The following is an 11,945-nucleotide window of genomic DNA, read 5'->3' as shown; positions in this document are numbered from 1 at the left end:
GCACAACAACACGTTGAATAAAGTACTAAAAATACATTGAGCAAAACCAAAGGACAGAAATGAGAACCGACACAAATGGTTTATCAAGAGTGCAGCTCGATCAAACATGCACACCACACATACGCACACTTCAGAAACACTTGAACCGAACACTTGGAACACTTGACTGGAATGTTGGAGCTCCGAGCTCTAAGTGTATCCCAGTAACATGTTACTTGCTAACCTGGTCACTGCTGTGTAACTGCCCTGCAGTGTTGTTCCTGAGGGCTGCTGCTTGAATTTCCCCTAGGGATCAATAAAGTATCTATCTATCTATCTATCTATCTATCTGCTGTGAGTCCAAACCAAACACACACACACACACACACACACACACACACACACACTCACACTTAACACAAACCAAACACCCAGTGGGCTTCACTCACAGGCCTGGCCGTAGGAGAGAGGCCCTTGGGCGCAGCATGTGGCCTCGAAACCAAACATCAGCACAGCCTGAAACAGCCCTGGTCTTGAGGAGGATTCCAAAAAAAACAGCTGCACAAAGCAATGTACTGTAACATGAAGCCTGGAAGGAAAGGTATGTCTTTTTTTAAGCAACACTCTTCAAGAATTTGACACTTTTTGAGGTATGCTTATATCAGGCAGCTAGTTTGATATCATTTAAACAATGAAAGAAAACATATCACAGCACACTGCTGACTATCGCCAGAAGACACCAGTTGACCAGTTATCAAGTATCTACAGTGCCAACAAGGCGCTGGGGGTGTTTGTTAGTGGCATGCCTTTTACGCAAGACAAGGCACGTTTTTTTTACAAAGCACATTTTAACATGCACAGAGGGTAATTCAATGTGCGTTACATAAACAAAAGCAAACGACAATAGTAAACAAAAGCATACGGTGGCATTTTAGGTGTCTAGTTTGTTAGTTTAGTTTGCTGCTTTAAAGACCATAAGGTCACAAAGGGTTTCTGACATAGCGAAAGGATTCCAAGGATACAAGGCACAGTTTCTGACGTATTATAGCTATTTATGGTGTGATATCTACCAAACAATGACAAACTTTGTCAACAGTACTGTTATCGTAAATATCATCACAAGTTCAAGTTATGCCTCTATTCGAATTGCTCAACAGGAGTGAACTCTTGCATCATGCAGATGAATCCTAGTGCACTATTGCTGTTCACGGGCTCTTCGTTTCCATGGCGGACTCTCTACGGTGGCAAGTGGCGTTTGCTCTACACACCACAACGTTTTGACCAGTTCGAAACTAAGATAGGTGCCTGTAACACGACCATCCCAGGAGCTGGGGCTTTGAGGTTCTTTTTCTGGACGCGGGCCAGAGAGGCCTTAACACTGTGTTCTTTGTTCTCTATGTGCTTAAGCGGAGATATTGTCTTTTGGCTTTTTTCTTCTTTTTTTTTACTCTCCATGTGTCCTGAGCCAAGAGGCCCCTGAGATCCGAGCCGCTCGGTCTGCCAGCGCGCCGCCTGTCCAGCTCTTTTCATGAGAGCGTAGACAAACGAGAACGTCCATTACTCATCTGCCACACGTTCCTCCACTGCAAAACAATCAAGTGTGAAAACAACTACGACTTGAAAACAACTACGCCTAGTTTTTATGTCCAGTCTGTAGTCCTTCTGTGTTTTGGTGCTTTGGTTTATGTCTAGTCTTGTTCTGTGCTTTGGTGCTGTGGTTTATGTCTAGTCTTGTTGTGTGCTTTGGTGCTGTGGTTTATGTCTAGTCTTGTTCTGTGCTTTGGTGCTGTGGTTTATGTCTAGTCTTGTTCTGTGTTTTGGTGCTGTGGTTTATGTCTAGTCTTGTTGTGTGCTTTGGTGCTGTGGTTTATGTCTTGTTCTGTGTTTTGGTGCTGTGGTTTATGTCTAGTCTCATTATGGCTAATGTATATGAGAAATCCCATAGAGATGCTAACTTCAGTCAATTTACAAAAGAGTTACATGAGAATAGTTATTTCTTTACAACTGACTATTAAAATACTCAAAGGCTAATGTTTTCTCTCCATATAATACCGTGTAGGAAAAAACGTGACTGTCTTATCAATACTACTTGAACAGAAGTAGCCGCATAAAATCCCAAGTAGGCTACTCTCGCTGCACAAAATAAACATTAGGCGCGTATGTGTGACATCGCTAGACCCACTAGTGATCACGTGACACATGCTCTGCTGCAGCCAGGGGTTTCTCCCACATACACCTCCTGGGAATGTATGAGTCTTCAATGCGTGATTTTGAGTGTTTTCCCATCATAAGTCATTTAAATACTCGATAATGTCAATTTGCACATCGTTAAAACAACAATCACGATATTATCGCAGACGATATATATCGCCCACCCCTAGTGTGTGTGTGCCTGTGTGTAATTTCATTCAGTTGCTGTACAGTATAATATGCGCTGACCAGATGGGGTATCATTTCTATCCCACTGGCCTTGGTGTGTGTGTGTGTGTGTGTGTGTGTGTGTGTGTGTGTGTGTGTGTGTGTGTGTCTCCTCCATGCTGTGAATCTATAGGCTTACATGTGTATTTGTATGAGTGTGAGAGTGTGTGTGTGTGTGTGTGTGTGTATGTGTGTGTGTCTGTGTACCCACGGTTACTGTGCCAAAGGTCATTTTAATTTTTTTCTCTCTATGTATAATCCTGGGCTATGGGCTCATAATCCTGAGCCTTGAGAGGCCAATGCTTTGTGGCATCCAACTCTCTCTCTCTCTCTCTCTCTCTCTCTCTCTCTCTCTCTCTCTCTCTCCCTAGCTCTCTTTATCCTCCATCTCTCTGCTCCATCAACTCTCTTGGATTCTCTCTCTCTCTTCTCTAAACCTCTCTCCATCAACTCTCTCTCTCTCTCGCTCTCTCTCAGTAAGCAGAGATCAGTACAGCACACCAAACAAAAGACCAGGACAGGACATCTTTATGCCTCTTCAACATGACAACACACACCCTGAGGGAGCATGTCTTCCTGGAACAGCCACAGCTTACACAGAAATACTGTTTCTGAGAGGCAGACAGATGCCTGTGAGGGCCAAACAGAACAGAACTGGTTTGACGCATGTCAGTGTCCCACTTTGATGTGCTTTTTATTTGTCAATTATATTTTTTTACTAACTTGTCATCTAAGAACAACAGGCCAAGTCAATTGATGGTTTTGACAACATCTTGCCGGCGGGCTAACACTGGCACATTTACAGAAATGTTAATCAATGTGTGTCATCCTTATACCTAAGCAAATGAAAAATGGAGAGTCCAGCCTCAATGGTCCATGATGAGATTCACTAGAATTCTGATCCAACAGTGAGCTGATCTACTGCTGCGTTCCAAAAAGCAAACAACTGCAAACACACAAACAGTGTGAGGAAGAACAGTAGTTACTCAGCAAACAAACAGTGTGAGAAAGATCAGTAGTTACTAAGCAAACAAAGGCAAACAACTGCAAACACACAAACAGTGTGAGGAAGAACAGTAGTTACTCAGCAAACAAACACTGATGATAAACTGGGGCTTGGCATTTAAAAACAAACAATTTGGAATCTGTTTGTACACAAAAAAAGCTAAAATGTTAAAGTTAACAGGAAATGTTAACGTTTGCCTCTGTTTGCTGAATTTGAACACACATGATATAGTGATGCCATACATACTAGAGCAGACACACACACACTACTAGCTATTGGCAAGCAATCTAAAATGCATTAGAGCAGTGTTTCTCAAAGTGTGATCCAGAGATCACTGGTGGTCCGCAAGCTATCCCTAGTGGTCCGCGAGCAAACGTGGTAAAATATAATGAATTGTTTGCAATATTGAACCAACTTGTATGTAAATCCAAACAGTTTTGCAACAATGCTAACTATGTAAGCTGCGCCAGTTTAAATCATATGAATCCTTTGACACAATAAGCAAGGTGCAAAGACAATAAGCAAGGCGGTTCAGTGAGTAGGCCTATTGTGTAATATACTGTTGAAGTAGATCTTCTTTTTTAGCTAGGTGGTCTGTGAGGTTTTTTTTAACCTGAAAAAGTTTGAGAAACACTGTATTAGAGCAACTCTTACACAGACACTATGAGGCCTGAGGGATGGGGAAAGATTCTAGGAAATGTCCACGAGTTAAACCCACACACACAACAACACACACACACACACACACACACACACACACACACACACACTTGCATAAAGAATAACCCTGCATAATGTACACACCTACATACATAATGTGCACACCTACACATACTAATTGAAAAACTGAACAAACTCAAACAAACAAACAAAACTCAGAAAGAAAACACACAAATACACAGACACACACACAGGACTGACCCACACACTTTAGAAGGAAAGGGCTCCAGTCCTAGCTGCTGGCAAGCAATCTGAAATGCATTAGAGCTTCTCAGTATTCAGCAACGCTTACATGGACACTATGAGGCCCGAGAGATGGGGGAAGATTCTAGGAAACGTCCATGAGTAACACACACACACACACACACACACACACACACACACACACACACACACACACACACACACACACACACACACACACACACACACACACACACACACACACACACACACACACACACACACCACTCCTCCCCCTTTACAGCTCCTCAACTCTCTCAACAAAAGAGTCTCCAGTGGACAGTCTCCAGAAAATGAAATGTGGGAGTTTAGAGAAACAACTCGCACAGACACACACACACACACACACACACACACACACACAAACAGTGTCCACATAAGTCCACATAAAAGCACACAGAAATGCAGAAATACACACATGAAACACAAAGACAGACAAACACATATACCCCATTGCAAAGGCGCTGTGCATGTACATATACAACAAAATGAACGTCCAGCAAAAACAAACACACACAAACATGCACACAAACATGTGCACACATGCACACACACACACACAAACACACACAAACAAACACAGACAAACACACACACACACACAAACACACACACACACACACACACACACACACACACACACACACACACACACACACACAAACTCACACACACACAGGGACATGTCTCGGCCTGTCATGAAGGACACTCGGCTACTAACACATGTGAGAGAAATCACACGAGATGACCACTGTAGATGGACATTCTCTGGGAGCCAATACTGACCAGCAAACACATGCTCACTCTAGGAGCCAACAAAGCACGGGGCACAATGCTGCATTAAAAATTGAACAACAAAACAGTCATTTACAGCTCACCGCATACAGTACATGAACTTACACAGCTAACTTTAGCCGTGGAGTTTGTGTACGTTTGGAGTCTTTAGACTAAAGCAACTTGCTGTACTGGGCCAGATTAGTGCTCTAGGACTTACAGGCAAGCTACACCAGGCACATAACTGAAGCGCTTCGTTCGCGTAGCGTCTGCTGCAACAATTTCAAAAGATGGGGCCGCTGTGTAAATCAACTTCCTGTGGAACAGCACTGTCTCATAGACAGCAAAAGAAAAGCCCACAGGAAAGACAAAAGCAGGAAGACGTTTTACCCTGCCAATTAAGGCATCATTAACATCAACGAGGCCGGACACCTGGACACTGTGAAATAGGCTTATTAGCTTCCACTATAATCAATGGAAGTAGCTACACCAGACGTGATAGCGGCGCGTACGTTCGGAAAAAATAGACCATTCTTGGATTGTACGCATCGCGAACAGAACGGTTTAGTAAAGCAGGCCTGGTTTCTAGAACCTTCAACCCTTGTTTAGAGTCAACAACTGACAAGAGTTAAGTGACTTGGTCTGCCCTTATATATATCTTTTAGCGAAATCAAAAACTTCAGCAGAATTACAGACGATGCTTTACGCGTGAAAAGCAGTTTTAATAATGAGGGTCAGGCAGGGGTCAGCCAACCCTTGACCGGCTGAGCTTTTGAGATTAGGCCAGTGGCCCTGGAGTGAGTGAGAGGAGCAGACTGCAGCCCAGCACAGCCCACAGCCCGCGGAGAGGAGAGAGGAGGCCATGTTATTGAGAGGAGAGAGGAGGCTGCGTTATTAAAACGCCTCGTTTGGTTACCTAACGGCTAACGCCACTTCTTATCTCACAGCAACACAGGCCACAGGAGGACAGCAGCAGCTCAGCACAGGTTACTGAGTTCACTCCACAGAGATGGACTCTCTCACTCTCTCTCTCTCTCACTCACTCACTCTCTCTCAGTCTGCTTATCTCTCTCTCTCTCTCTCTCTCTCTGTTTTTCTCTCAGTCCCTTTCTCTCGCTCCCTTTCTCAAATTCAAAGTACTTTATTGGCATGCCAATGTTCCATGGCACAAGGCCCAGTCATTACAGATCAATATGAACATGCATATTAGAAATACAAATCAACAGGTGCAACTAGTGTGTGTGTGTGTGTGGGGTGCGTGAGAGTGTGTGTGTGTGTGTGAGTGTTTCTCAAGAGCGTAACACAGGCAAATTCACTGTGGTATTGTCATTTAGAGCTGAGTCGAGCTAGCCACACATACACAAAAAGATACACACGCACGCACGCTGTGTTCTTTCACTATTATTACTATTGTATTATTAAGAATAAATTCTTCCCATTTTTTCTGCACAGTGTGTGTGGGAGACGTGTGTGACGCTGGTCTGTGCATACAGTCAACAGTGCAGACCACATAGTTATGTCCAAACGGTCAACAGTTGATGATAACATTCATACTTATGAACAAGCTTTAAACTTTGACTAAGACTGGGAAATATATTTTTATTTCATAATTGGCTTTAAATAAATTCTTAACTAATGATTGGACAATTGGTTCAATTGTCCTAACAAGTGTTTAGTGGTCTTTGACGCTTTGATCTTATTGATGCAAGCAGACAGAATGTCATTGCTTCAAGTGTATTAGTCTCTGTTTTTCACATGCACATGTAGACGTTCAGATGCCTCCCAACTTGGGTCACAATTTCACATTTTCTCAGGGGTCACAGCAAGAAGTGGAAACCTTTCTGACAAACAACAGTTGAATTCCAAGAATCGCATTTTCCTCCCTCAAATGTTCTTTTTTTGTCCATCTAATAATTTTTTCCCGAGAAAAATCACTTCTTTCTCGATGAGTTTGTAAGGAGCCAATACAAACAGTTTTGTTGCCGACTGAGGTAGAAACACTAAAGTTGGAATTCACACTTTTTACATACATCCAGCATTAAGAGCATTTTTTCTCAGACTTAACTCAACATGTCACACACACAAACACAATAGTAGGATCCTGGGTTGTCTGTCCATACAGCAGCATTGTTGACCGGCAGCAAGCGTCCGAGTCAGGAGCTTGATGCCAAAAACAGGTCAGGGGTCAGGCTTGACGCACAAAAACAGTTCAGGGGTCAAGGACCAGCATCTGAATGGGCTGTGTCCAGGGTTATACTAAACACACACACACACACACACACACACACAGACAGACACAATGCAGCACATGTCATCGTCCCTTCACCCATCTGAGAGGCTCACGGCTTCGTCAGGGTGATTAAACACACACACACACAGACACACACACACACACACACACACACACACACACACACACACTGTGGTAGAGTACCCGAGTGGTGAAGGAGAAATCAGGCTGAGACAGCAGGTTTAAGAGGGTCCACGGTGTTTTATTCAAAAAACACCACTTCCTATCCGACACTTAGTCGCACCCGACGTAAAGTAAAACGAAAAAGACAAACAAAACATTTGACAAACACGAATATCTAAGGTCTTATGGCTAGGCTACATGCCACTATACAATCAGACCTGACCGCAGGACTCACACCAGCCTCTTACCGTGCGTCACGAAACTTTGAACCCCTGCATAGAGAAAAGCCGGCGTTTAAATGGCCAATTAACGAATTACTTCCGCCGACACTGGCGAAGTCTAAACATCCAAAACGGGCACACCACCCCTACCTGGCGGACATCTAAAGCATACATCATGACATCAAAAGTTACCATAGCACAACCCCAAAAACACATGATCAAATATTAAGCAACATCCCTCGCGTGCAAATGAACGCGCCCAACATATAGAACACGCACAAATCATTCATGAAATTGACATAACATATATCATTAATTAAATAATAATCAAATAATCATAGTGCGATGTGCTGCTGAGGCGGCACATCGTAACACACACACACACACAGTGGCTGTTCTGTTGCAAACTGGTTCACACAGGCTGTTCACACTCTAGCAAACAGCTCTCTTAGATTAAGCCGGGCCTGCATGTGCCTGCTGTTTCTGCGTCCTGTTGTTTGACCCGTGGCCAAGGTGGGTGGACTCAAGGCCCAGATGAGGCTTTTGTTTCTCGTACTTAGAGCTGTAATCTCGCTACGGCTCCCTGGCTGACACAGACCTAATTCCACTCTGTCTCTCAGCCCAAATGTCCACTGACTGATTGTATGCAACTGCACAAATTAGGTTAGTGGTCTGTCTGAGACTACTAAACACGCACACACACGCATGCACGCATGCACGCACACGGACACACACACAACCTTTTTTGGGCAAGTCCTTTGGCAAGAATTCAACAATTAGGGCTTAATAACAAGAAATCATTCCAAAAGGCACATACGGTGGGCTCTCACGCTCACACACACACACACACACACACACACACACACACACACACACCAGCTCCAGCCTGAGTCAGAGTCAGTCAGAGTGGCACAGATGATGGCCTCCAGCCTCTAGACCTAAAGCATGTCGCTCCATCTCCTGCCCCTCTACGTGTCTCTGCCGGGCTCTTCTCCAAAACTAATCACCTGGGCAGCCTTTGGGCAATTAGAGTCCCTGGGCACCTGGGCAGCCTTTGGGCACTTAGAGGCCCTGGGCACCTGGGCAGCCTTTGGGCACTTAGAGGCCCTGGGCACCTGGGCAGCCTTTAGGCACTTAGAGGCCCTGGGCACCTGGGCAGCCTTTGGTCACCTGGGCAGCCTTTGGGCACTAGAGGCCCTGGTGCATTCATATGGATGCTTTTACGTTTTTACAGGTTTTACGACCAGGGGCGCCACTGGGGGGGTTAGGACGATTCTAAGGGCCCAGCACTGACAGGGGGCCTACAGAGAGCCCCTCCCGCCACCCAATAATACTAGAGAATTATTGTCTGTCATAGGGCCCAAATTATCTAGCAGCGCCCCTGTTTATGACACAGTTACCCAATTACAGCGAGATTTCCTGGAAATCCAGAGTTCTCGCGAGAGCACAATGGAATTGTCTCTGCGAGACACTCTGGCAATTAGCAATGATGCACGTTACTTTTTCCCCCTGCATTCCGGGGAACCAGCTAAACTGATGAAGACAGCGCTGCAACGTTGGAGGACAGTACACATTGGTCGTAGTGTTATCCGATTGCGTCGAAGTCCAAAATCATTCAGAGTAAACATGGTCTAGTGTTATCCAATTGCGTGCAGTGAGATTTTTAAATGCATGCTTATTGCCGCCCCTCGAGTTGGGCCATTACATTGTTCGTGGCCAGACCCTTAATTTTTCTAGATTACCAGGGTCTGGATTTTCCAGGCTAGAGGACTAGTGTTTTAAAGTGTGGAAAACAAACCAAAAGCAGTAAGCTTATGTTTATATGGAAATGTACAGTTCTTTGGATAACAGTGTCTACGAAGTGTATGTGTCTGCAGGAAAAGTACAGTAATCTGAGGGCTAGACAGTGGCCTTAATTGTGCATTGTGATGGCCACTGAGTAGAGATAGGCCACTGCAACAGAGTCCTCATTAAGCACTTCTGACAAACTCATAACTGAAAGGCCTCACCAACAACTGGTGCACACAACTCGCCAACTCATAGTGAAGTAAGCAGAAGAACCCCAGTGCTAGACAGTTTGTGACTACAAAGAATTAACTACCTCAGGCAGTGTCTTAGCTTTCAGAGTGGTGTGATGCAATGCCAATGGAAGCTTTTTTATGCAAATCAATATTTGTACAATTCCAACACAAGCAAGCAAGGACAGACAATCGGTTACATCCATAGACTGTATATGTATAGAACTATATATATATTCTATATATACAGTCTATGGTTACATCTACTTGTACTTACTTGAGCTCATGACCCAGAGCTGATTGCCAAGACGAGAGAAAATGTGCGCCACCGTCAAACGTAGTGACTGTGTAGGCTACCCCCTTGCTTATCAGACAAATAAAAACAAAATGATTTAAATTGATGACTGAACCATCTTACCTGGACATTCTGGAGTATCCAGGCACACTTCTCCCGGACATCGCCGAAGGGACAGCGCTTGGCGAGCATGAGGATGCGGGCCAGCATGTCGTTCAGGTCGGCTGCTTGGCTAGTGCACGTCGCGGCGCCAGGAGATAGGGGTCCGATCCCCTCAGCGCGCCTCAACACCTCCTGGCTAATGACTTCCATAGCCGCCTCTCGGGAACTCGGGTCATGACTGCCCAACGCGTCCCACCTTGCCACGAGATCTGACACGTCCTCCATCGCTGTAATTGAAATTCGTTCGCCTGTTCCACGGTCCAGCTGAATAATGGACAATGCAATATGCCGTTATGACTAGATTTAAGGTCACATTATTTGCTCACTGCTCCTGGCATACCACACAGGCCCTTAATATTGATCAGTATACTGCGCCGTATGTTTATATGAAAGCTGTCACATTGCTTAGGGAAGTCATCTATCTAGGTTGCGCTCCGCTGCAAGATGGGCTCAGCTTAGGCATGTAGAGCGGCAGGCTACGAAGTGGAATGTGTCATCATCCTAATAATTAAAAGGGGATATGAACGGGTCTAGGTTAATAACTTCCATCGATATAAAACAATTAAATAATTAAATTATATGTACTTCCGGCATGTTTTTGCTGATCTACGTCCCAAAAGAGGACAAACAATCTTGAGACAGTGACAACGTTACCTAACAGTAGCCTACGCGTAAACAACATCTTCGCAGAAGACGTTTTCCATTCAGCCTAGGGAGACAGACTTGCAGGCAGTTGGGTCTTCTACGAGATCTAATGCATAGCATAAACAGCTAGACCAACGCTTGTTCTACTCTCTGCTTTGTATCTCAAACTGTCAGTCTTTGTCACGTTTTCCATTCGCGGATGGGATACCCATGGACGGTTCTATGGGATAGCCTAATCTATTGCTATTACATAGGAATTGAGTCTTGGCCGACAGCTTGTTTCGTGATCTGTCAGTGTCAAGTAGAGATAAAATGTTTATTCATGCTGGTAAGTACGACTTGATCTTAGTCTCGGTTTAGGTTTTTGTCTTGTACACTGTAAACAACATTTGCATGGATAACCAACAGCAGGCAGGTCACTGTTCTAGGACGAGGCTAGCAATCCATTCAATCGGCTAAATTAAGTATCAACATTTCTTCAAGGACTTTGTCAATCGATTAAGCTTCTAGGTGACCAGAAATCGTTTGCCGAAATCATCAGACCAACTAATAAGGCAATTTAAGACAGACATTTAATACAGACTTACATTATTTCATGTCGTTCAGGGTGTCTCGACTGCGCCGCTGGCTGGCTAGAGCTCTTCTCCAACACACGGTACCACGGTATGATTCAACAGTTGACGGACACAGTAGTTGAGCCAATGAAAAAGAGCAACCGACAAAGTAGGTGGGCAATAAATGAGAGTGGACCAATCACCATTGAATGAGGATGTTCCTTTTCGTTCAGAGGCAGAAAACATTTGATGTTCAGCCTGCTAGCCAAGGTTTTACGGATCACAAATTGAACTACACTGTCATGTCATGAGCCCGAGGGGTTGTTGGCTACTTCCCCCCTTCTCCTTAATCTTGCACAACTCTCAATTTAAGATATATTAAGTTGGCTTTAACATTTTTTGTCTCATTTAGCCACAAACATTAACCAACAACACATATTAATCAACAAATGGGCCAGTGTTATCCAGCTGGTTGATTTTCAACTGTTTTAGCTAGA

The 11,945-nt window shown here is 44.3% G+C and overlaps 1 protein-coding gene across 1 annotated transcript in view; it reads right to left on the bottom strand.

The window, feature by feature from the left end:
* Window positions 1-11,544, bottom strand: part of sesn1 (sestrin 1) — an 82,237-nt gene extending 70,693 nt beyond the window's left edge. The window contains exons 1-2 of the mRNA XM_048249934.1: window positions 11,482-11,544; window positions 10,211-10,513 (exon numbers count right to left, since the gene is read on the bottom strand). Of these exons, the coding sequence (XP_048105891.1) occupies window positions 10,211-10,474 (264 nt within the window). The 5' untranslated portion in view covers window positions 10,475-10,513; window positions 11,482-11,544. The remainder of the gene's footprint in view (window positions 1-10,210; window positions 10,514-11,481) is intronic.
* Window positions 11,545-11,945: the final 401 nt, after the last annotated feature.

The sequence above is a fragment of the Alosa alosa genome, chromosome 8 (assembly GCF_017589495.1).
Source record: "Alosa alosa isolate M-15738 ecotype Scorff River chromosome 8, AALO_Geno_1.1, whole genome shotgun sequence".
NCBI classification, from domain to species: domain Eukaryota; kingdom Metazoa; phylum Chordata; class Actinopteri; order Clupeiformes; family Clupeidae; genus Alosa; species Alosa alosa.
Note: the sequence above shows the minus strand (reverse complement) of the source record. Positions and strands in the feature narration are given on the sequence as shown.